We start from the raw sequence: 26,289 nt of genomic DNA, 5'->3' as shown, positions 1-26,289 counted from the left end.
AGAGACAGACAGACAGCAAGAGCGGGAACACAAGCAGGGGCAGAGGGAGAGGGAGAAGCAGACTCTCTACTAAGCAGGGAGCCCGACACGGGACTCGATCCCAGGACCCTGGGATCATGACCTGAGCCGAAGGCAGACGCTTAACGACTGAGCCACCCAGGCGCCCCTTGCATGTGGTTCTATCCATCAATAAGGATCTACAATTGGCCCAGCAAAATGGGGCAATTAGAATTCTAAATATCTACCTTCTATATTCAGTAGCACTGCTGTTTGGAACTGCCCCACCTAAGATGACTTTCGATTCACAGATGTCAATCTGCTTGTAAGAAAGATGACAGTGTTCCAAATGATATCTCTGTATGCATTACTGCTGAAAACCAACAATACAGTTACCTCTATAATTTTCTTGTGTTTTGTGGTTCAAGTCTGTGCTTGAAGCAGTGACCGTACTAGACAGGACTGAATGATTGCCATTGAGACTGACAGAGTCTTCTCGATGAGTTCCAACCTAAAGTTAAAAAAAAAAAAGAAAAGAAAAGAAAAGTCAAGACAGTTCAGGGACAATAACTGTTTAAATTCTTTTAATGGGTTTAATAGAGAAAATGACATCTATCACTTATCTGAATTTAACAACTTTTCTGGGATGTTACTTTTCTGATTTTTGGATTTCAAAAGACTTGATGGGCCCACTGCTTTTGAATCAAAATATAAAAAATAAAATTCCAACTTTCAAATTTTATATCCCACAGAAGGTTGTGTGAAGCGAATGAGCTAACAGAGATAAAGCACTCTATAAGCCATAAAGCACTACACATTATAGCATCTATTAATAATCCTACATCAATCAATCTGAAAATCTATTCCATATACATATTCCATATGTATGAATTTGCATTTAACAAAATATTGCTACACTCCAAGTAATAATAGTATTTATCTATACTTTGGTATATCCTTTCCTCACACATATATATAGTGTGTTGTTTTTTCTTCTTCCTCTGCCTCCCTCAAAAATTTTAAGAGGAGTAAAAGCAATACAAAATGAAATTAACTAAAAACAAAAGTTCTGCATTGCCAGGCAACAAAAATGACATATATTTTTATTCTGTTTTAATCAAACTTACATAAATCACAATTAGCCTAAAATTAGAAGGTAAGGCATGCAAATACCACCAAGTATTTTAGCTATAGCAATATTTTTGGAAAAACTGGTTACAAATGAAGCTTTTTATTAGGACAGTAGCATATGTATCAGTTACAAGATTAAGTCTTTAATTAAAGAGGTTTATTGCTTGGAGTTATATATAAGAATCACTGTTTTTCAACAAATCCTTCAATCCCAGCAAACTCTTTTGCTTTGAATCCCTCTTGAGTAATTAATATAGCTTTTATCTTTCATGACTTTGTATGGATTTTACCCTAAGAGGTATAAATACCCCTATGCAAGTTTATCCTTTGGTTTCTTGTGAGCTAAACAAAAGGCACCAAAGCAAAGTTTCGGGCAACAGGCCATTTGGTACTGGACTTGATTAGAACACATCAGGTCTTTCACTATACTTTTTAAGAAATGTCTGTTTTCCACCCTTATCTTTAATGTAGTTTTTCTTTTTAAAATTTTCTGAGGTGGGGGGTGGCTCAGGAGAGGGGAACAGAGGGAGAGAGAGAGAGAATCTTAAACAGGCTCCATGCCCAGTGCAGAGCCCGAGATGGGGCTCCATCTCTCACGACCCTGAGATCATGACCTGAGCCAAAATCAAGAGTCAGACACTTAAATGACTGATCCATCCAGGCGCCCCTTTAATGTAGTTTTAAAAAACCCACTTAATGTATTCCTATCTACTTTTAAATTTATTTGAGGATTAGTCATTGCTGAGGATTAGCTGCTTTCTTTGCTTGCTATGAACTACTTAATGATCTAAGGAGGTCAGTTCAAAAATCCCATTTATAAAAATAAATATAGTATAAATATAACATATAGCTGCAAAACCTTTGGGGCTTTAGGAGCCTAAGCCTATTCTAAAGATAAATACCACCAGAACAGTTTTGACTGGCTGAAGAAATCATTGCAGGACAAAGTAAAAGCTAAGATTTCTGTGTTTGTGTTTATAATGTGAACTTAAAAAAGTTCCTGTGATCTTTGGTAATATGTGCTAAATTTTGTTCTTACCTAGTATTTTGAGGTATCATACCAAGTAGTTAAAAGAAAATAGCCTTTTAAAACTTAAACTTTTAAACATATGTATATTTACTCTATACTATATGCGTACAACTCATTTTACAGCTCTGTAAGACAATACCATCGAACAGCCACAGAACTGAATTTCCATCCAGGCAATAAGTGATGGTGCAGCTTCTGAATTCTTACTTCTTTTTATTAGTAAAAACAATTCTGATTTTCTGAATCTCAACTAATAAAAATGTTCTATCATTTCCTTTCTGATGAAAGGCCTGGCAGACAAAAGATCATTATTGAAGTAAATCTTAGGGATTTTGCCTTTACCTGAAGGAAAATCAGATGGTTGATCAATTTGTTTTGGGATATAAACGCCAGCAAATATTTTCATCTTTTGGAATACTACAAACTAAGTATTTTTTTTGGCTCCCAAAAAGAAAAAAAAAATTAAACCTTTAAAAAACGTTTAGACTAGACTCAGACTAGCAAAAAGCTTGAAGTCTGGAGTTTTTCATGTTAATGAAGTTAGCAGGAACTTTTTTTTTTTGGTAACTCGATTCCCCGTGCAAATGGCCCTCATATATTTTCTGGAGAATTTGACTTTCACAGTTCTTAAAGTTCTTTTTAACCCTTGCTCACACTGGCTCCCATGTCCTCCTTTTAATCTGCAGCTACCCATTCAAATGGCTCTGTCCACAGACACAACAGGTGTATAAACAGTTCTTTGTCTGAGCTCAGAGACTGGGCCAGCCAGATAGAACCCTATGTTTAATTGTTCCTCTCGTTAGCATACAGCTGACAGGCTGCTGCTGCTGGGGGAGTAGCAGAGGAAGGCAAACCCCTAGGTCTGCTATGCTCTAAATTTCAATTATTATGAAGAGCTCTATTTCAGAATAAAAGGCCCATCTCATTAAATGACATCATCCTGCATTCTGAATCTTCACAATCTGTGTATGGCCTTACTTTTGTGGGAGCACCCAACAAGGGACCTGTTTTCATTTAATTTGGCCAATAGCTTTAGCACCCACAATAGAAAAATGCTAAATCTAATTAGTTGATGAATAAGAGGTCTTGTGAATTAAGGAGCAGACTGAAAAGTACTCAGTATGAATTCCTCTCTGATTCTGAATTCTATTCTAATAATTTGTTCCATTTGTACTGTTCACTGAATACTAATGATTTAAATTAATCAGTATTAATCTACAGACTGATTAAAGGATCTTTATGTTCTGTGTGTATTTTGTTTTACCTAAAGAGGGGTTTTAAGCTAGAAACTTGGTAGAATATGGCTCCTTTTTAATGATATTGTCATAAATACATAACCTATATGGTTTTCAAACTTAAAAAAGTTGCCATTTGGAATAATTCTGAATTTACAAATCTCTTAAAAACCATTATAATGTAGTTTTAATGAAAAAAAAAATTAAATTGCCCATTCTGGAAAAAATTGGTTAGAAAAAGAAAAATACAGTTAAAAATAAACTCCTTCAAATCATTTGAAGCCTAGACACACAATTTCTATGGCATACAAGCCTATACTAATAAAATTAGTCTAAATGTAAGGTTAAAAGAACTGCAAATGTGCTATGTGACAAAAGTGCTGATTTTGAATAAATATTTCTTTATTTGTCTGTTAGTCTTTAATAACTTTATCTTACGTCTCTTAGAACTATTCTCTAACTGCTTTAGGATTTAGAAAACAGACATAATTTATATTTTTAAATCATTATATAAGAAACTTTAAATCCTACAATTTAACATTATTCTGTCATACAAGAACACCAGACATCTCCAACCACAGCTTAAACAACAAAACCCCAAACAATTAAAAAAAAAAATTAAAAGAAATGGTTGGATTAAATTTCCTTAGTACTTATAACAAAGAAATCAAAAGACCTCATGGATAAAATTTTGTATCATAAATGAGGAACTTTTTAATATTTGCATCAAGTTTTCATTAATACAAAAAGCTTCTTCTTCTTCTTCTTTTTTTTTTTTTTTAAAGATTTTATTTATTTATTTCACAGAGAGAGACACAGAGAGGGAACGCAAGCAGGGGGAGTGGGAGAGGGAGAAGCAGGCTTCCCGCGGAGCAGGGAGCCCGATGCGGGGCTGGATCCCAGGACCCTGGGACCATGACCTGAGCCGAAGGCAGACGCTTAACGACTGAGCCACCCAGGCACCCCAATACAAAAAGCTTCTAATACAACTTAGTATGAAGTTGAAATCACTGTTAGAGGAAGGAGTACTTTCTGTTAAAGATAAAAGTGATATCATGAGCTATCTCACTGGGCCTCAGTATTCTAGGTATTACACAACCATAAACAGATATGACATACAATAACTTTGTACTGTTGAGACCTCTTCATAATGCCCAAATAAAATTAACAATTCTAGTCCTTTTCGGTTTTCTACTTAATATCAGTACTTTTTCTTGTCAGCAGTTTATTCTAAGAGTTTATTCTTACACTAAATAAGTGGGAGCAAAACTGAAGTCCAATGCTGACATTTTAATAGTTCTAAAAACCCTGATTTTGTGCTTTAAAATTTAAACAGTATACCAATCATATCCTAGTAAGAGTACCCAACAAAAAAGTCTTAAGTTTTATATTTGCATTCAGCAAATATGGAGAAATCATCAAAAATATTGAAAGGGAATATGAAATTAAGTAAATGAAAATGTTAACACCATTCAAAAATAAGAGCAAATATTAAGGCTATGCCAGGCTGTCTATACTAATTATATTTTAAGAAGCAGGAATTATCCATTTCTTAAATTTTTTTCTGACATAGTAATCTTTCTAAAGATTTAATTTTTGTGTGTACTAATTAGATAGCTAAAATAATGTTAAAAGCTTTCTGTGGTTGAAGCCTCATATAATTCTAAACTTTGAGGCTGGTCAAGTTCAGTTAAAAGTAACAGTCGAAATTAAATCTTTTGATTTTGGCTCCTATTAATGTATGATTTTGGCAGTTGGTAGTCTTATCTCCTTGGTGTGAAATATAAAAATCTTTTTCTGGAATAATTAAAAAATACCAATGATTTCATCTATAAGACAAGAAAATGGATCTTCCACAAATCAATAATATCAGCTATGGATGACTTTTACTGACATAATCTTCTTACAACTGAAAACAATGTAAAGCAAGTTTACTAGCAGCAAAGTTACTTCCCTGACCAAGGGACACTATTTTGATTAAACCTGTCTATGTAGCCTTATACCACAAGTAATCTTGATAGCACTGCAGGCTGAGAGCTGGGCTGTCTGTACCACTTTTATCTTGACATCAACTCTTCTACTCTAAGTGTATTCTGGCTTACCTCAATCAAGTATTCCAACTACTTCAATAAAACTCCCAAACTAATCATTAAAAAAATAAGCAAACACTTATAAGGCTCCAAGAAAAAGAAAAAAACTTGCTAACCCTCATTACCTGCACTGGGAAGCTAATTTATGTTCCAATTCAAAAACTGGCAAGGTGTGGCCTGTTGGCCAAAGGTGACGAACCATGAGAGCTTATGGACTCTGGTCCTGGTGTTTTACAAATTAAGGAGCTCTTTTTTTGTAAACGAAGTTTTATTGGAACACAGCCACACCCATTTGTTTTCATAATGTCTATGGCTGCTTTCATGTTACAATGTTAAAGTAGTTGTGACAGAGACCATATAGCCTGCAAAGCTGAAAATATTTACTACCTGGCCTTTTACAGAAGTATGCTGGCTCCCTTTTCTAAATACTAGGAGAGAAAGCAATATCATATTTAAAACCTGCAATTTGGGGGCGCCTGGGTGGCTCAGTTGGTTAAGCAACTGCCTTCGGCTCAGGTCATGATCCTGGAGTCCCGGGATCGAGTCCCACATCGGGCTCCATGCTCGGCAGGGAGTCTGCTTCTCCCTCTGACCCTCCCCCCTCTCATGTGCTCTCTCTCACTCTCTCTCAAATAAATAAATAAAATCTTTAAAAAAAAAAACAAAAACCTGCAATTTGGATGGTGACCCACAGTAAATGCCCATGAGAACAAAAATTTTATTTGAAAGTTCTGTGGAATTCCTGAAATGGTATTTATCAGAATAACTCTATTCTCTGCAGAAAATAAATGGAATGATGAAAATTACATGTTTTAGAGAGAAGCTGACCTTACAAATTCTATATATATATATATATTTTTTTTAAAGATTTTATTTATTTATTTGACAGAGAGACAGCGAGAGAGGGAACACAAGCAGGGGGAGTGGGAGAGGGAGAAGCAGGCTTCCCGCGGAGCAGGGAGCCCGACATAGGGCTTGATCCCAGCACCCTGGGATCATGAGCCGAGCCGAAGGCAGACGCTCAATGGCCGAGCCACCCAGGCACCCTGACCTTACAAATTCTATATGGTGATACAGAGTTGTTGGTAAACTGTTATTTCTGCGGTTACTTCATAATTTTGGCCATGTAACCTCCATTTTTAGAAATCTTTAAAATAAGTACTAATTTACGTTAATATAGAGGAAAAGTATAAAAACTACCAGAAAGTCAAACAGGACCAAAAAGGAAAAGTGATTCTAGAATGTAAAACTGTGTCATTTCTTAGTCGTCATCAATTAGAATACAGAGGGGAAAGAGGGAATAATAAAAGCAGGAGATTAATTCTTAAAGATGGCTGGCAATAGCTGTAATGATATGTCCCCCCAAATCACATACCTTCCAATCATATGAAAAGAGTTGATTTCACATAGGTGCGTACTGAGTGTTTAAGCAGGGGGCTCCTGGCACTGCTGATGTCCTCAGACATCCTAAGAGCCGCTAGGATAAGAACCTTCCTCAACAGGATGCCTAACGCTTAGCTGGGAGAGTCACTGGCTGACTATGAGCTTCGTTTCATTCTATCCTTAGATCTTTTTGCTGAAATTGAGAACTGAGGACTCACAGCTAAACTGTTCATTTCAGAAGGATGGGAGATGAACAGTGACTCACCTGACAGTTTCAGATTTTTTTTGTCAGTTAATAACTTTTATATTTTGAGGGTAAGCCTGTCAGAAACGTGTGGCCCCACCTCCACTACTGACTGTCTGGATGGGGTGGGTGCAGCAGATGACGTCCAGCAGGTTTTCACCCGCTCTACGGCCTCCACGACCTGGAGAGAGGACCTCGCTAGACACACGGAGCAACAGCGCGGGCTCAGCTGCTGTGGCACGGACACTGCTGCTCAGTCTGAGCCAGACGCACCCCCTGGGCAGAAGACTTCTTTCTAGACTTTTTTTTTTTCCTTTTAAAAGAATATTTCTGGCAGCCCTTTTGCTGATGCTCTGAAGTAGGCAGCATATTCCTAGAGGACATAATGGAAGCTACTTTTTTAATTAAAAGCTTCAGGGCAGTATGTAATGAAACCGTTTTTCTCTCCACAAGTCTTTCTAAAATGCACTAGATTTCTACATGGCTTTGTAGGGTTGGATTTTGAAAAGTCTCTTTCCATCTCATACCCAAAGCTCATAAAAACAACCACCTGAAGACAGAATTTCCATTTTATACAAACTCTGCGTTTAATTGGGAGGAGCCAGAGATATATCAAATATTGTATAGGAGCAGTGAGCTATTAACAGGGAAGAATTAAAAGATGATTTTAAGAGGTGAAGGAATAACTTCAAATGTTGCCAGTTCAGACAAACTTGGGATTCAAATATATTGATTTTCAAGTCATTCTTCTAAATAAGGATAAGTAGTTATTTCAACAAAACAATAATTATTTGACATTCTACATTTATGTTTGCAACAAATGCTATCTTATTATACTGATATTATTTTATTATTACTAACAGTGATAACACCACCCTATATTTCTCTGACTTTCATAATTTTAAATGTTTTCACATTTTATTAGCTTACCAAAAGCAACCAAAATTTAGAAGGAGCCCGAATTACCAGATTTTCTGACATTGAAAAAAAAAATCCCAAAACTGGTTGTTAAGATATGCAGGCATCTACTGTCACCTACGCTGCCGAAAACACCGTATTCAGGAACCTAGGCAGCCGTGTTTGATGTTTACTTCAAACATCAAACTGCTCCAAAATGAATATAAATGGCTGTCTGACATGTGAATGTGAAAATGTGGAACCAATCCTATTTTACAGAACACAAGCCTTCAGCATTTGGGGCACCTAATTATTTCGATGATAGGTGAATTTTACCCTTGATCACATGGTTTACACCTAGAAATCTGTTTCATAGGAGAATATTCCATAGCATGCAATAAATCCTAAAAACAATGCTATAAACACTCAAACACACGGCATCAGTTAAATTGCAGGTTCAAAAAGAGCTTCATTCCTTTAGAAGACAATCTGGATAAAAAATAACGTAGGACATACAACAGAATTTTTGATTTGCTGAGAAGTTTTACTTTTTTCTCTCTAAAGAATTATGTTTTTTAAAAGATGGATTGAATTATTTTATTCTCTTCAGAAATTAATTGAATATTTTCTTTCATTGTCACTTAAATTACAGCTATTCTTAAAACTACCCAATTTTTTCTTTATTTGGTAATAAAGCTTAAATTTGGACTGGTACAAATAATTTCACATTCCTTCTGCTTTTGAAGGCTGGTTCTGAATTATAATAAACAGCCTTTCTAGACCAGACCCCTTGAAATTCAGTCTTGCTTTACTGTTTTTGCTTAGACTTCCTACCATTTCAAGGCAAAACTGTTCTGGCCACACATCTGGAAAAAAAAATCTAAGTTTAAGCTAAAATGATCTTGTAGAAAGCTTTAGCTCTTTGCACATGATCATAGCAGGACTTTAAGGGCCAATGCTCAGCCAATGACCCTGCCCAACAAGTGTTTTTAAAAAAGAAGGACCCTCTCTTCCAAAGATTTCATGAAAAACATTTAGGAATATAGGCTTTAGGGTATATTACAAAAGAGATGAGCACTATTTTACCATTGAAGCAGATCGACTGCTTGTAACAAGGCTTGATCCACCATAGTTTGAATTGAGGCTTCCAATTGATGCATTATGGGATGGTCCCAATAAACTGTGTATGTCACTGTGACCAGCAGGCAAACTGGTGGACGGTCCCACAGCATGGTTCCGCAGCACATGGATAGCATCATCCAGTCTGTCTAAACGATCCTCCATTCGAGATTGCTATAGGGATTGAAAAAAGACATGGAGGTTACTGCTGGTATCTGTTAAATTATTAAACTGCTGTTTCCTACTTTGGGATATATGGAAGACAGCAAGTAAAATGTACTACCAGGTAACTTCAAAAGCAACTACCTGCACTACAATCAAGAATCAAAGAAAGGACATTTGTTGACTATGCATAATTAACACAGCTTCAGAAACAAATCACTGCTTCATAAAAATCTATTTACCAATCTACCATGAGGCTATTTCTTTTAGCTTCCTACAAAAGATGAAAGCTATTCTGCTGTGTCTGATAATTACAGGTGATAAAAAAGATAACCTGGACTTTAATACTGATCTTTGAAATGCAAGCAATTTAGGGAAGGGTCCTCAAATCCATCAAGTTTAAGGTGTAATTTTGTTTTAAGTGAATAAAGCACCCCTATCTGAAATGGTGAACACATCCAAATATGCTCTTTCACAAAACTGAGGGAATGATATTGTCTGTGGATACACACATGCCCCATACACAAACATATTAGAATTTTAAAAATCAAAAGCACATGCCAGTAGAGCTCTTTTAAAAGGAATCATTCTCAATAACATGAACAAAAGTCTATTTTTACATACTGTACGAAAATGAAAATGGTCATTGTTTGATTTTAAAAGACTCTGGAGTCTGGAGTCTGTACAGGCTTGAAGATTTTAAATGGATAATAGGAAGTATAATTAATTGAAACACAAAAAAGGCACCATCTAAAAGAAATAGTACCTCACAGACATCCTTTAAGAAGGACATTGCATCTTGCAAATGCTCGTGAAGTTGCTGCTCAACTCGATTTTTCTGGCAAAGTCAAGACAGAACAGGAGGCAAAGCACAGGTTAAGATTAACTCCAAAAGAGATGAGGAAATAGCTGATGTGCATGTCAGCATAACATGTTAGTAAAGTTAACACGGAGACCTGCAAGATCTACTTGTATTAAGGTATGAGAAGGCTGGGATTTAACAGCGAAGTTATAAGGTTAGCATCTAAACAGCACACATTGCTTATATTTGCTTGCAAAATATGAGAGAAGAAGACTTTCCTTTCAATTGTTCTGTTAGTCACAGAAAAAGAACTTTTCTGTTTGCAACCTGGAATTATTGAATGACTTAGCATTCCATCAAGTCACCCTTATTTTGTTTTTATAATACTTTGTAATTCTGTGGTAAGCACTGAAAAGCAACAGCAGTTAACATTCTACCACAAATTCTTCACGCTCAATACCCAGACAGGCTTTTTTATTCTACTGCCTTATTCATTTTGTTAAATAACATTTTTGCTTTTACAATGAACACAATACATTTTTTTAGAAAAGAAAACATGGGAAATAACACTTTTCATGACAAATATAATTGATATTACATTTTAAACTTTTAATGGAAATGTAATAAACCATATACATAATAGTCACATGAGAAAGAGTAAAATATATCATTTTCCACTGCTCGACTAATTTTCTTGCTTTTACTTGGTCTCTGTGCCTTATTTGTTTCCTCTTATATGTAAACATACAAGTACAGAAGAATTGAACTCTAGATTTATCAAAGAAGCAAGAATCCCATAACTCTATTTTAACACCAGTTGTCCTGAGACCAGAAGCCTGAGGTCCCAAAGAACAGATGGCAAAAGGCACACCCAATGTGTCTTATACTGTTAAACTACATTAGGCCACTTGTTAGCAAAGAATTCGTGTGTAATGCTATCCTACTGTTTTTTTCACTGTTACTCAAGATTTACTGAAAAAACGCACTCCGCACTATCAGATAAAAATGACATGTATATTCCTAAGAGGCTCTTACCAGGGAGTGGAGTGAGTTTTCATAGCTTGGGGATGAAGGAGCTTGCCCTCCAGCTCTGGGCCACTGACTGGTACCTGTTAAAACAAAACACAAAAGCACACATACATACATACCTTGGTTCACTCAATGATCTTGATAATGTTCTGAAAGAAAGGGTAACGATGTTCTGTGTATATAAACTTATGTAAGCATTTTTTGTTCAGCCTTCAGCATAGTATTGGCTACTGACAAGCCCAACACACTAAAAAAAACCATTTTTCATTATTAATACAACAGTGTAGGGAGTTAAAAAAAAAAAACTATACTTCAAAAAATAACTACTTTTTAAAAATTTGTATTAGTTATTATAATTTCTATTACTTTGTAACAAAAAAAGCAGAAACAGACCCATGAATACAGAGAACTGGTGGTTGGCAGAGAGGAGGGGGGAGTGGGGGAAGGAAAAAGTGGGTAAAGGAGTGGGAAGGTACAGGCTTCCAGTTATGGAATGAGTAACTCATGGGATGAAAGGTACAGCATAGAGAATCTAGTCAATGGTACTGTAATAGTGTTGTCTGGTGACAGATGGTAGCTACTAGACTTGCAGTGAGCACAGCACAACATACAGAGTTGTTGAATCACTATGCTGTACACCTGAAATTAATGTAACATTGTATGTCAACTACACTTCAAAAAACAAAACAAAAACTACTTTTATGTTTGCATATTCTTCAGACTTTGTCCATAAGTACATATTATCTTGAGAAAATGTACTTAAAATACACGTAATTTAAAATTCTGTTCTTCCCCCATGGCTTTACACAGTCTTTATGATAATGTTATTAATGATTATGTTAATATTCACCTGATTCTCTAGATCATAATTAACCACCATTATTACCTCACTATTGGATGTTTTGGTTGCTTTCAGTTAGCTATCATAAATAGTATCTAAATATTACTATACTGTGAATGGTAAGTATTGTTATTCTCTTTTTGGGAACACGTCTTGAGGATAAATAGCATTTCTCTCTTTCTTTTTTTTTTTTTAACCGGAGCCCAACATGGGCCTTGAACTCATGACCCTGCGATCAAGACCTGAGCTGAGGGGCACCTGGGTGGCTCAGTGGTTAGGCGTCTGCCTTCAGCTCAGGTCATGATCCCAGGGTCCTGAAATCGAGCCTCGCATCGGGCTCCCTGCTCTGCAGGAGGCCTGCTTCTCCCTCTCCCACTCCCCCTGCTTGTGTTCCCTCTCTGGCTGTCTCTCTCTCTGTCAAATAAATAAATAAAATCTTAAAAAACAAAAAACAAAAAAAAACCCTGAGCTGAAATCAAGAGTTAGATGCTTAACTGACTGAGCCATCCAGGCACCCCAGGGATAAATAGCATTTCTGAATTAAAAGGTATAAATATATTTATGATCCTTAATTCACAAAGCCAAATTGCTTTCTAAAGTCTTATTATTATAAATTATACACAAATGAACCAATTTCAAATGACTGCAAATACATTTACGATTATCTATTAAACACTTTCCCAGTATAATTTACACCAAAATGCATTATTTAATTTGGAAAATATCATTATGAGAATTGTTAAATCTTGTTTACCCTTCAACTTTAGAAAGTAGCAATATAATAACATAAAGAGAGAAAAGAAGTTCAGAGTAGAAAAAATAAAAAGGAAAAAAAACTATAAAAAAAATGAAAATGTTAATCCATCCATGTGTTGGGGAGAATGCAGTGTTTAAATGGTCATGCCAAAATAGCTTAAAAAAAAAAAATTGATCAAAAATCCTATTTCATCACTGTGCATTTGGAAATAAATTATTTACAGACAATAACAAAAACCATTCAATTAAATACATATTATTGTTCTTTATAAAAGCTTCAGTGACAACCTAAGTTATATTAGAAATCCGAAGTTGGAGAACTCGAAGGTTTACTTAATTTGTCTCATTTACTGCTAAATGAAGTTTTAACCTATGTTCCACCAAGCCTGTTGTTGCAGATTATTTGCTATATTTAGGAAACACTGAAAACTTATGATAAATCATAACTATTATAGTTCACTTTAGTTGAATAACCTAGTAATTGCATTCCCATCAATCATATATATTTTGCAAGTTGAAAAGTTGGATTCTTAACCTGATTGTTTTCACAATTATATGCACACTGTCGTGATTACACAGAAGAAATTTAGACACTAATATTGTAAGAAAAAACATGTTAATATACTTCATCAGCTAACAATTTTTTTTTACTTGTAAGCAAATCACAATATTTTGAGGAATATTAAAGGTTTCCTGCTAAACATACAAAGGTAATCCTAATTCAACTATATAAATTATGGACAATCTAAAATTGCACATTGAAACAGAAGTTTGTGAACTAAATTTATATAACAATTAGAATTCAGCAACCAGAGAAACCCAGTAACTGATTATATGAAGAATTCACATAAACAGCATTTCTGTTCAGCCCACACTCTACCACTGGTTTTAGTGCATTAGTGTGTTCCAAGCACTGATGTAGAACTAGGAATTTTATGTGAATAAGAGGGTTACTCATAATCCGTTTTGAAAAAGATCCCAAATTACTTTGAAAGTAGTTCCTTTTAATGTTTATAATATTTTATTTTCAGACATTTTGCTCCACTTTTCCCCATTTCCCTTTTGGGTGATCAGCCTGTAACAGGACCCTAATCATCAAATTATTTAATCTGTATGGGATAGTAATAACAAGTTTTATGTTTAAACACCTCAGGATTGTTAGCATGCATCTGCTTGGCAAAACAGGCAATTTTTGTGGTTCCTCAACTAGTTTAGTGTTGAGGAATGAGATGTGCAATGAGTTACTTAGGTAAGAAATCACCTACACTCATTATTTTTTGATAGTGATATGAAGAAACCATGCTAACGTCTATATCCAAAATGTAATTCATTAAACTGGAAAAATACATATATACTCAAACCTGTTTTGTTTTTATTATAGATTGGGCTGCCCCATTATGACATACTTGGTTAAAACAGAATACTAACATGCTTAAATCACTGATAGCTGTTTGAACTTCATAGAAATGTCAAATTATAGTTCATGGACAGAGCTCCTTGCACTCCAGTTAGTCCTTTCAAAAATTCATGCTATTAGTCACAAAGGGGATGACTGGATAGAGTTAGTTCAGTAGAAGTCAATCCTATAGCTGATGTTGACGTCTCTCTCTCTAGCTTGTAATCATCAACTGTAGCATTATTAAACAAATATGGAAGAGAATAGGGTATTTCATGCCTTCCTTCCCTGTCACCTGATATCTAGTGTAGAAATACCTACACTAGAGGTAGGGGCTTACCCTTTCCTTCTATTAGATAAGCACAAGCTTTCAACTGTTTTTGTAGTTAACAATTACTACAAATACCTGGGCCTTTTAGGGATCACCCCAAAGAGCTAGTTCTTATTCAAGAAGGACTGTAATAGGGCGCCTGGGTGGCTCAGTTGGTTAAGCGACTGCCTTCGGCTCAGGTCATGATCCTGGAGTCCAGGGATCGAGTCCCGCATCGGGCTCCCTGCTCAGCGGGGAGTCTGCTTCTCCCTCTGACCCTCCTCCCTCTCGTGCTCTCATTCTCTCTCGCAAATAAATAAATAAAATAAAATAAAAAAAAAGGACTGTAATAAACTTACCTGCTATTAAAATTTAATGACCGTTTCCAAAAAACAAGCTAGCTAAGGTGATTAGAACAGGAGAACTGAATTATTTGGCTAGAAAATGTGGACAGGCTTTTTTTGATCACTAAATCCAAAATCCACCTAGTGTTTCTGACCTGCTCTCACTCTGAGTGGAACTTAGAGTTAACTGGTTAATAAATTTTAGAGACTAGATACCAACATATTGAATGGCTGAAAGAAATTCTTAGGGACCATTTATTTATCACGCATTTTCCTTATTTTGTTAGTTGCTTTCCCTTGTAATCTCACCTTAAACTCAAACTTTCATGAGATCCCTCGTACTTGGAAAAAGTTGGATAATCCTTAATGTAGCACTGAGTGCTTTGCTTTCCATAATTTGGCTCAACCTTTCCATCTTAGTGCTTCACACTTCCATACGTGAAGAGTTCATAATCAGTCATGCCCATGACTCTGGATGAAGAAGTCATGTGCTTTCTTGCATCTGGATCTTTGTTACACTCTTCCCTTTAGACCCAGACTCTTTCTCCTCCTTTTAAAGTCCTGCTCTCTTCATGAAGTTTATCCTGATCACTCTAGCTTAGGGTGAATTCTGATGGCTGTATTTTTATGTGTGCTTATCTTTTATTTTCTCAGCTAAACTGAACACCTGCTGAAATCAGATAAATGCCTAACACCAGGCACACTGACAGATGATAAAAATAAATATCTCATTGATTAAACTAGCCAAAACTAAGGAATCTTTTCTTCCTATTTCTATTGTAAATGCTCTCACGATTGCTACTGAGCATTGCAATTATTAAACCTTTATTTATATTCCAGAAGGAGGTAAGAAAGGCAAAACATGGTTTTGCTTGTCTGCTTTCGAAGTTTCCTTAATAAACACACCCTTTTAAATACTTGTGTCATTTCCCAAATGGCAACTGTAATAGACATAGTCATCTCTTCTACCTTGCTGCTGGAGCCCTGATTTTGTTCAGAAGGTGGGTGGGGTATCTATCCTTTCCTGGTGTGAACCAGAAAAGAGTAACTCTATTCTTAGCTTTTGGGGTAAATCCTGATGCCTAAGATAAACATGGTGGTCCCATTTCTGTTGTGAGCAGGTGTGGTAGGGGCCCAATGCTGGCCAAGGACTCATGAGAGCCAATCTGTTGAAGAAGCTTCTGAAAAAGATTTTTTTTTTTTTTAAAGATTTATTTATTTGAGAGAGCGAGAATGAGAGAGAGTGTACATGAGAGGGGGGAGGGTTAGAGGGAGAAGCAGGCTCCTTGCTGAGCAGGGAGCCCGATGCGGGACTCGATCCCGGGACTCCAGGATCATGACCTGAGCCGAAGGCAGTCGCTTAACCAACTGAGCCACCCAGGCGCCCTGAAAAAGATTCTTAAAATACAAGGAAAAGATGGTCCTTTTTCTTCTACTGAATATTGTTTTGTCCACATATGGTACCTCGAACTGCTGAACTTGCCACCAGCCTGAGGAAGAATTGCAAAGCAGTAAGTAGAGCAGGAGCTCTGACATACTAGGGTCCAGGAACTTGCCCTGCTATGGGCTTCTTGTCATACAGGATCAGCAATCCCCTCATTATTCAACTAAAGCCAGTCAAGACAAGAATCTCTCTTCCTTTCAGCCTACAGCATCCTGACGGATACAATATCACCATCTCAGAAGTTCCTCATAAGCATGCTCTAGGCAAAAACATATGTTCTTGGCCTGAAAAGTTCCTAAGGAAAATGAGTGGAATTTAAACAAGAATGGTGGTTGCCTTAGAAGATGCCTATGTGGCTCTTCACCTGTTTATCTCTCCTCAAAGGCCTGGGCTAGTCTGACTGATGCTCAGGCATAGAGAATAGGACAAGTGTAGAGAGCACACAGTGGGGTAGAATTTTTTACTCTAGATAACAGGCCACTGCAATACAAGGTACCAAATAACTTTCACATATTATAATAGAAGCTCTGGTTTGCTCCATCTTTTTCATTTTTCCTTCACCTCTGAATAATTTATCACATTGTGCTTTCCTTTTTCCTTCTCCCTTTACATTTCTGCCAATTTAAGGTGTGTAGTATATGTATGTGTGTGGTGACAGGATGGAAATACTAGATACAGGAGATGGGAAAGATGCACTCGCATAAAATCAGTCTTTGATGTGCTGTTTCAGTAGGAATATATGAAAGAAAGAATTTTTCTTCGATTATGACTGCCGAATTGGAAAAAGAAGCCTATTAATACCTTCATTACACACTTCAACAGACCACAGATTTTCATTAATGAGCTGGATTAAAGGGGGGGGAAGGGTATCACCTATTAAACATCAGATAAAGATGGAGGAGGAAATGTGAGATTTTACTTTGGACCATTATTTTTTGAAAAATGTCTAAGTCTCTGATTCTCCATTTTAGTGATGTCCCCTCATAAATGCTGAACTCCTCTGCTGCCTGACTTCCCACCCAGTATTAATAAAAACCAAAGGATACTTTTACAGCTCACTGGGCAGAGGAGGCGGGGAGGTGGGAACACACAGTAAGGACAGATATTCTCATCTGATGAGAAAGGGAAACAGGCTGTGGCAAAAATGACACTGATAGCTTTAGTAAAACTGTGCCAGAAGGGTGAGCAGGGTTAAAGTTACATCATTCTTCCTGTAATTTCAGCTCTCTGTTAAATAACAACTTTAAGTCAATGGGTCTTTCATAGTCCTGTCTATGTGGGGAACAGCTGTTCAACTTGTACTTGACAGCTGAAGCCACGGGGTCGGAGAGAGTGGCCGAGCCCACTAAGAGCCGAAAGCAGCTGCCAGCAGTTCAGTCCAACACCCTACACCGGAGCGCTTCTTAGCAGAGGCCCAAAGCCAACGCGCTAAGCACAGGTGACAGTCAGGGCCCTGATACACCAGAAACCTTCAACAAGGCAAAAAGGTTTAACAACAACAAGAAAGCCACATGGACTTACTTAATGACTTGATCAGAAAAAGAGAATCAATGCTGAGGTCAATTGCTGGAGGAGTAAGGCAATTTACCCAGCTGCCTAATGTCTTTTCCTCACAACTAATATATTTCTTCTTCAGCATGTTTTTTTTTTCTCAAACACTACTCAGAAAAATATAATTCAAGTTTTAAAATTATAGCTTAATAAATATTAAGCACTTTCCTATAATTTTATTTCTTTCTAATGTCTAAAAATTCCTATTTACAATAATAATTGTACCTCAACAAATTTATACTGTAGGATAGTGACTGGAATGTTACAGCAAATGTGGAAAAAAACAGGAAAAAGTAAAACAAATCTGAACCGCTTCTCTAACTCACTAACAATATTCATCCACATTGACAGAGACTTCCTTAGCAAAAAGCTACATTATTCCCAAGAATTTATATATATATATATATGAAATAATAACTTAGTGGACCTAAAAATAAAGACAAACTAGTAGAAACTTATTCACTTCTGAGTCTTATACATGGTACATGGAAAAGGCAGAGAACAAGGAAGAAAGATGTTACATGTTCTTCTAAATAGGGTATTCTGTTTACTTTCTATGTTACCTTACCCAAAATTTTGAATTATCTCCTTCTATTTTGCTTTCATCCCAATTGTCTAACCTTATTTTTGTCCTGTTACAACAACCATTCTTAGAAATTATACCAAATTAAGAATTGGAAAAGAATAATTCAAAACTAGCAAATATTTCAATATTCAAAATGAACAAGAGGAAGGCTCTGTTTACATGTTTTCTCAAAATTCAGATGATTTTTCATGAATTTTTACTAGGTTTTATTGGAAAATAAACAAAGTTCAAATATTTCAAAGCAGCCCAATACACGTTTTTAAGTCAATAGATAAAACAGAAGCCTACCTGTGAGAGGTGAGGGTGATCCAACTGGTGTTGATGGATTTGATGGAAAACTACTGCTGGTATGGTCAGGAGAATAAATCTAACCAGAAAACAAAATATACATTTATCAATATGTGACAACAACAAAAATAGAACTCCATTTGCATGGAGTTATTTTTATAATCTAAGTTGCCACCCCTAAAACTCAGAGTGAAAAACTGGTTTCATCAATTTAGGACTATTCCATTACATGAAGGCTATATATAGTTTTAAAGCTAGGATTAAAAAGTATCTTATATATCCTAGGGGCACCTACCTGGGTCAATCAGTAGAGCATGTGACTCTCATGAGTTTGAGCCCCATATTGGACACAGAGACTACTTAAAAAAAAAGTATCATATATATTCTAATAATGAGAGGAACAAAATACATCCTATCTATTTCTTTACTATTCCAGTTGAAAATTATTAAGGTTTCTGTTAGAACAAAAAAGAGAAGTGACTATGAGTTAACACATCTAATAAACAATTTTTCTTGGGGCACCTGGGTGGCTCAGTTGGTTAGGCATCTGCCTTTGGCTCAGGTCATGATCCCAGGATGCTGGGATTGAGCCCTGCATTGGGCTCCCTGCTCACTGGAGAGTCTGCTTCTCCCTCTCCCTCTGCTGCTCCCCCTGCTGTGTGCTCTCTGTGTCAAATAAATAAATAAAATCTTAAAAAACCCAATAATCTTTCTTAAATATATCATCCAAATAAGTGATATTCATTAAAAATAATTATCTCAGGAAACTATTATCTTTTGACAATAGTCTTTAAAAACAGTTTTTAGGGCGCCTGGGTGGCTCAGACGGTTAAGCGTCTGCCTTAGGCTCAGGTTGTGATCCCGGGGTCCTGGGATCGAGCCCCGCATCGGGCTCCCTGCTCAGCAGGGAGCCTGCTTCTCCCTCTCCCTGCCGCTCCCCCTGTTTGTGCGCGTGCTGTCAAAAAAAAAAAAAAAAGTCTTAAAAGCCAAAGAAAAAAAATTTTTAAATATTCTTTATTTCTTATTTAAAAAGTTCTCAGTTTGACCAACTACATTTTTGCCAAATTTAGCTCCAAATGATGTATCATATAAAATTGAACTTGCTCCCAAAGGGTATCTTGTCACCCTTGAGGAAAGTGGAAGAAACCCTAAAAGTCCTTCAGAAAATGTTCCCAAAATGATTTGTGAATTTCACCTCCTAAGAGGTCCACTTCATTCATTCATTCATTCATTGAGAGAAAGCGTGTGTGTATGAACTGGGGGGAGGGGGGCAGAGGGGGAGAGAGAATCTTAAGCAGGCTCCATGCCCAGCACAGAGCCAGCCCCATGTGGGATCGACGTGGGCTTGATCTCACCACCCTGAGATCATGACCTGAACTGAAATCAAGAACTGGATGCTTAACCGACTGAGTAATCCAGGAGCCCCTAAGGGGATCCACTTTAAAACATCTGGATGCATAAATTTTGGTATTTTGGCTAAAAGTTTTGTTGCAATATTTTGTATTTATTTCATATTGCTAAAAAAAGTGACAGAGAATAGTGACAAGTTTACTTAATTAACCATTAAATATTTTAAAAGTCTCTTTAATCCAAGTCCTAAGAGTCCCTAGGAAGTTTTCTCTAGGAAATTCTATTTCTCTTCTGTTATAAGCATAATAAACCATCTTCACATCTCATCACTTAACTTAGGGCAGACAAATCAACTTATGTGGATGAACTGTGGTCAAACATTTTAAAAAGGAAAACTACTTGTCGGTGAAAGGAGTAATCCAATAGAAATACCCTTGTTCTGAATAAGCTTAGACCTCTAATGAATTTAAAGAGGCTCAAATTATGGCAAACAAGGGGGTCTCAGCATTGGTTTTAAAGACAGCATAATATGCTTGAAAAAGCCAGATACTGGGACAGGCTCATGAAAGACAAAATTCCACAAGTCATAATCATTAAACACAACAGCTTTTATTTTTCATAAAGAAGAAAGCACTAATTGAATTGCAAGCAGCCAGAAAGCCTATTTTCCTTTGACTACAAATGGATATACCTACCTCAAAGAAAATACACCAATTTGTATAATGTTACTAAATTCTAATTGTAAATGCCTTTAATCACCAACTCTCTCCAAATAGCCAGATCTAGAAGTTGTATATTCAAGTTAAAAAGCCATTTTGGGAAAGCAAAACTATGGAGACTTCAAAAGACGTTATGGAAGGACTAGTAACAAGGAGGGTAGTATGTTGTATTAAGATCAATACTGTTGGTCTTAAAGTTAATTACCTTGTAAAAAATCAGGATGCACATGTGAAAATTAGCTAAAGTTCACATTTTTAGGAATAACTGATGCTAACTTTTATGAAATACGTCTTAACTATAACATTGGTAAGGGAGGGAAGAGTTGATAACATTGAGGGTGGGTGGATGAGCAGTGAGAAAAGTTTCAGTTTCATGTAAAACTTTATCATCAAATAGACCAACTCGCTGTAAAGATCACCAGCATGAAAGCATTAGAGAAACAGCACTGCCTCTCTGTCATACCCTGCTGGTTTTGTCATGTTTCTTCATAGTGTTTACAGTGATCCTTAACCGTCTAAACTTGTTTACTTGTTTTATATCTGTCTCTTACCTTTTCTTGCAATAAAATGTATGCTCCAGGAGAGCTAGGACTTTGTCTTATTCAGACAAAATCTGAATTATACAGGATTTGCAGTAGCTTCAGATTCTACAACAGTGCTGGTAAATATATACTTGTTGAAAGAATGAATGATTATTATCCTTGCGAGAAGTTACTATTTGAGTATTTCTTTTACATCACTGGATATAATACTTAGGCTCCGTTTCTCTTTCATGCTTTCAGTTTCTTAATGTAGGTTTCTCTCAGAGCTCTAGCCTCGGTTTTCTTTTCTATTGACCTGTGTTTTATCCCTTGGTAATATCATTTCTGAAAGTATCGACTATGACATCTCTGTGAATGACATTTCTATGCTCATACTGGTTGCTGGACTTCTCCATCTGGACATACTCTTTCACTTCAAGCTCAATATGCCAAGTCAAACTTTGCATCACTGCCCCAAGCTTCCCACTCTTCCCAACTCTACTCTTCTGTTTCCTCTACTTGGGCACCAGCATTCTCATGGTCACAAAATCCACTCTCTCTCCCCGGCCCCTTCTTCCCCCCTTCCCCCTTCCCACCACAGACTCCAATACCTGCAATTCTCTACGTTTCTGGGATAGGAACACATCTTTCTCACCGCTGTGACACTACTTTAAACCTTTAGTAGAACTTATGGAGGCATTATTTAAGTCTTTCTATTTCTAGTTACTCCCTTGCTCCTTTTACCCCATATATAATTGCCTGAGCTATTGTCCCCAACCAGTTTTAAACAGTCAAATCCCATGCAGTACTTCCTGTTGCCTACTAAATAGAACAGAATGACATTTGATGTCTTCCATAATCTGGTCACAAAAATAGCTTCCTACCTTATAACCTACGTATAAACATTATATACCCTATAGTCCAAACAAAAGATGTATTTTTTTCATTTTCTGAACTTGGCTTATCCTTTCAAAATGCCTATTTCTTAATTTCTCCATGATGGAATTCTACAACACATGATAGCCCAGCACAAATGTCACCTCCCCATTTACACTCATCTTCGCCTCCTTTATACTCTTAGAATAATTACACTTTTCTTGAGTCTTTTACTTCACAGTATATTCTACATGATCATTTTTTGTATACCTATCTTCTCCTTGACTGTAAGCTCTTTGAAGGCAGAGACCTTATAATGTTCTATATTGAATCCACCATTGCCTATCACTGTCTTATCAAGTAGGTGCTGAGTATTTATTTAAAAAAAACCTGGAGTGGGGCGCCTGAGTGGCTCAGTTGGTTAAACGACTGCCTTCGGCTCAGGTCATGATCCTGGAGTCCCGGGATCGAGTCCCGCATCGGGCTCTCTGCTCAGCAAGGGGTCTGCTTCTCCCTCTGACCCTCTTCCCTCTCGTGCTCTCTGTCTCTCATTCTCTCTCTCTCTCAAATAAATAAATAAAATCTTAAAAAAAAAATAAATAAATAAAAAATAAAAAAAACATGGAGTAACTAAACTGCACTTGAAATCTGCTATAGCTACTTTTCAGTAAAAAGCAAGACTGAGTAGATGGTAGTATTTCTTAGTATTTATGTAATGGGGTTCAGTAACAGAAATACCAAAGGGGGTTAAAAGATCTTGTTATAAAGGTGAATTCATTTACAAATCAGTTTTATGGTATAAGCTTTGAGAACAATGATATGGTGATGTTCTGCGAATATTTCTGAGAATTAGTGTTGATGTATTAAGCTGTCCATACCGCATTGTTAGGCAGGCGTGAGTTTTTGAGGGTATAAATAGACTATCAAGACAATCAAATGAGGGCTTTAAAAAAAAAATCACTGTAAAAACACATATCAAATATAAAATGTATCAAGTGTAAAAATATATAATTTTGGTGTTTTTTTCAAAAACAGCTTCTCCATTTGTATAATAAAAGGCATTTTCTCCACTCACCCATCACATTGTCTAGTTCTCCTTTGCCCTAAATTAAAGTGATGACAGACAGAATTGTTGTTAATACCTTTCCTGAACTGACAGATAGCCTGGCAAATTATAGGACTTTTCTTGTCCCTTCTACTTTCATAAAAAAGAGTGGGTATGTGGGGGACACCTGGGTGGCTCAGTCAGTTAAGCGTCCGCCTTTGGCTCAGGTCATGATCCCAGGGTCCTGGGATCGAGTCCCACATCAGGCTCCTTGCTCAGTGGGGAGCCTGCTTCTCCCTCTGCCTGCCACTCCCCCCTGCTTGTGTGCTCTCTTTCTGACAAATAAAATCTTTAAAAAAAAGAATGGGTACGTGGGGAGAGGAGGAGTAACACATTATAAAAACAGGGTAATACAGCCTTTCAGAACACAGATCATTTCATTAAACTTCACCTCTGTATGTTTCTTCTATCACCGAATCACATACAAGTTAAACTTATTCTATAGAAATTGTTGTTACTTTAAGAAATTCTAAAATTAGACTTTATTTGACAAAGAGCATTCTAAATCAGGATTTCATTACTTCTTGTACGTTCTGACCTTAAAGAACTCCTACACTGATGTTTGAAGGAAAAAAAAAAAAGAAAAAGAAAAAAGTCACTTAAAAAATGGGGATGGGAGTGATTTAGAATGTAAAGCATAAACACAAAGTAAGAACTCATTCTGCATGCAGTCCATGGTCCTCATACTGTTAAATGACCAATGATGAATAACTCCCAATACCTTCTGCCAGGCTTAAACGGTAATACGCCTCATTTTACTGCAACAAATGAGGCTCCTCCTCCTATCAGTCATGGTCCATTCCAATCAGCAGGGTGCCAATAAGCCAGAAGCTAATGAAAAGGGCCTCAGACAAAAAAGAAACAATGAAGGGCTCCCAAGCCCAACCTTGGAACTGTGAGCCCAATTTTTTAAACACTACAGTGCACATTTCAGTTAATCTTTATTATGCTAATGTTATTGAGTCTAAGGAACAAAGAAACTTATTTCATGAATTACTTTTAAACGTCAACTTCCCTGAATTTTCTTTTCTTTTGTTAGAGACTACTGACCATTTAACTATCCAGATTAAAACACACACACACACACACACACACACACACTCTCTCTTTCTCTCTCCCTCCCCCCTTCTTTCTCTCCTTTGCTTGGAGGTAGAAATCAAAACATAAATTATCACAAAGAAGTCTGATATAATCAACAAAGTTAAACAGTCCTCTTGTTTGATCTCCTCTAAATTAAAGACCAAGTGTTTTGATATGGTATTAGGCACTGAAATAAACCAGATGTTTCTTCCTCTATGTAACTCTCCATGGGCACAATCTTAAAGGGTTATTGTCTGGCAAATGTTCAGGGAAACACATTAAAAATGGCACGAATACCCAGATTTTCCTTTCCTTCTATCTACCCTAGTTTATTATCTAAACTAATGCATAATCCACAGGGCTTTGGGAACTTTGTGTAAATACTTTCATGTACAATTCTCTTTCTAGCTATCCTGAGATTAAGACCACAATTATCCCGGCTTAAACCTAAAATAAAGGAACCTTTGCAAATGCATTATCTGGCCTTACATGTTTAATCACAGTATTCTGTGTGCTCTTTAATACCTAAACTAAAGAACAAAGGTTGTACCCTGTGATGTTTCACACATGAAAGACCTTCTAAGACATGTATCAGACGACTGGGGAGCTAGAAATAACTTCTAATGACAATAGCATAGTGTTTTCTCCATCTAAAACTAGATGCTATATTAAAAATGTCATATTCTAAAGAACTTAAAATTTCAAAATACCCATGGTCACCATTTCCAAAGATCTGTAATACCTGACATAAAATTCTGATATGAATGTTAGACTCTCAAATGTAATCCTCAGAAAATTCCTTCTCCTCATCGCTTCTAATCCTTCCTACTTCCCATGTAATGTTTTTGTTTTTCAGTACATTCTGTGAGCACTAAAGTGAATGTGAGTCCGTAACGGAAGTTAGAGAAAGAATGTGTTTTGGGGAGGTGTCTGGTGGGGAGGGGGCAGCAGATGGGTTGAAGGAAGGGATTTCAACTGTGCAGACTATGGCATGCAGTGATGGAGCAGATGGAATGCATCACCGTCAGCTATGACAGAAGTGATTTATGGAATGACCTGGCTGCTCCTGCCTAGTAACAACACAGGATGACAGAGCTGAGTTTCCATGACAACCAAAGCCCACCCACTAACTAGATTAAACATTCTTCCCTGGCTTCCACTCATGGAGAATTTGGATTTTTTTTTTCCCTAATGCCAACTGGTTTGGCTACTATGCTGGTCATAATATGGGAAACAGTCAACTATGAGAAGGGTAACTGAAAGGGAGCTTGAAGGACAACCACTGAGAATATCACAAATTCTTGCCTGCCTACCTGCCAAGGTTCCTTTACAGAAGTTTCCTTGCATAAAATAAACAAAAGACTTTTGAGAAAAAAGCCCCCAAAATGCAGTTTGTATTTTTTAAAGTTGACTAGAATTGAAAGTTCAATGTTGTCCTCCTACATGTGAAATATCTGCTACTGGATTCTTTGAGAATCAACAGAAAATATGGTAAGACAGTCAAATTCCTGGGAGGCACTCAGATTTAATATTATAGAATAATTTTATTTCTAAGCAGGTAGTTTTCATCAGGTGGGAATAAGTCCAGAAAATGTAGGACCACTTCCTTTAATCCTCAACACCCTGTAAAACCGCAGTCACTGTAGCATTTCTCTTTCTGGAGAAACAGTAGTGAAGAGAGTTGGATCCAGGTTCTTACCTAATATATATGGGCTTTACCCTTCCTAGCTTGGTGATCCCTAGGACAAACTACTTAATCTTTCTGAGCTGAAGTTACTTAACCTTTTAAACTTTAGTTCCTCATCTGTAATGTGAGGATAATAATGCCAACCTCACAGGGTTTTCTAGAGGATTAAATGAAACAAAGCACGTAAATGCTTAGTGTAATACCCGGTACCTAGTAAACATTCAAATTATAAGTGATATTCTTGTGGGCTTTGTTCTTATCTTCACTATTTTTGTCATATGATGTGAGACTAAATTCAACAAGCATTTACTGAGCT

At 36.6% G+C, this 26,289-nt stretch overlaps 1 protein-coding gene across 10 annotated transcripts in view; it reads right to left on the bottom strand.

Moving 5' to 3' along the window:
- Window positions 1-26,289, bottom strand: part of TCF12 (transcription factor 12) — a 374,492-nt gene that overhangs the window by 18,477 nt on the left and 329,726 nt on the right. For 6 of the 10 annotated variants that reach the window (XM_034994346.1, XM_034994345.1, XM_034994344.1 and 3 more), the window contains 5 exons: window positions 18,636-18,714; window positions 11,126-11,199; window positions 10,055-10,126; window positions 9,094-9,300; window positions 394-508 (listed from right to left, as the gene is read on the bottom strand). In XM_034994346.1, coding sequence (XP_034850237.1) covers window positions 394-508; window positions 9,094-9,300; window positions 10,055-10,126; window positions 11,126-11,199; window positions 18,636-18,714 — 547 coding nt within the window. The remainder of the gene's footprint in view (window positions 1-393; window positions 509-9,093; window positions 9,301-10,054; window positions 10,127-11,125; window positions 11,200-18,635; window positions 18,715-26,289) is intronic. The other 4 variants (XM_034994348.1, XM_034994347.1, XM_034994353.1 and 1 more) reach the window with 1 other exon arrangement.

This window comes from Mirounga leonina, unplaced genomic scaffold (assembly GCF_011800145.1).
Source record: "Mirounga leonina isolate KUSES-001 unplaced genomic scaffold, KU_Mleo_1.0 Mir_91, whole genome shotgun sequence".
Lineage (NCBI taxonomy): Eukaryota > Metazoa > Chordata > Mammalia > Carnivora > Phocidae > Mirounga > Mirounga leonina.
This window is presented reverse-complemented; position numbering and strand designations above follow the sequence as displayed.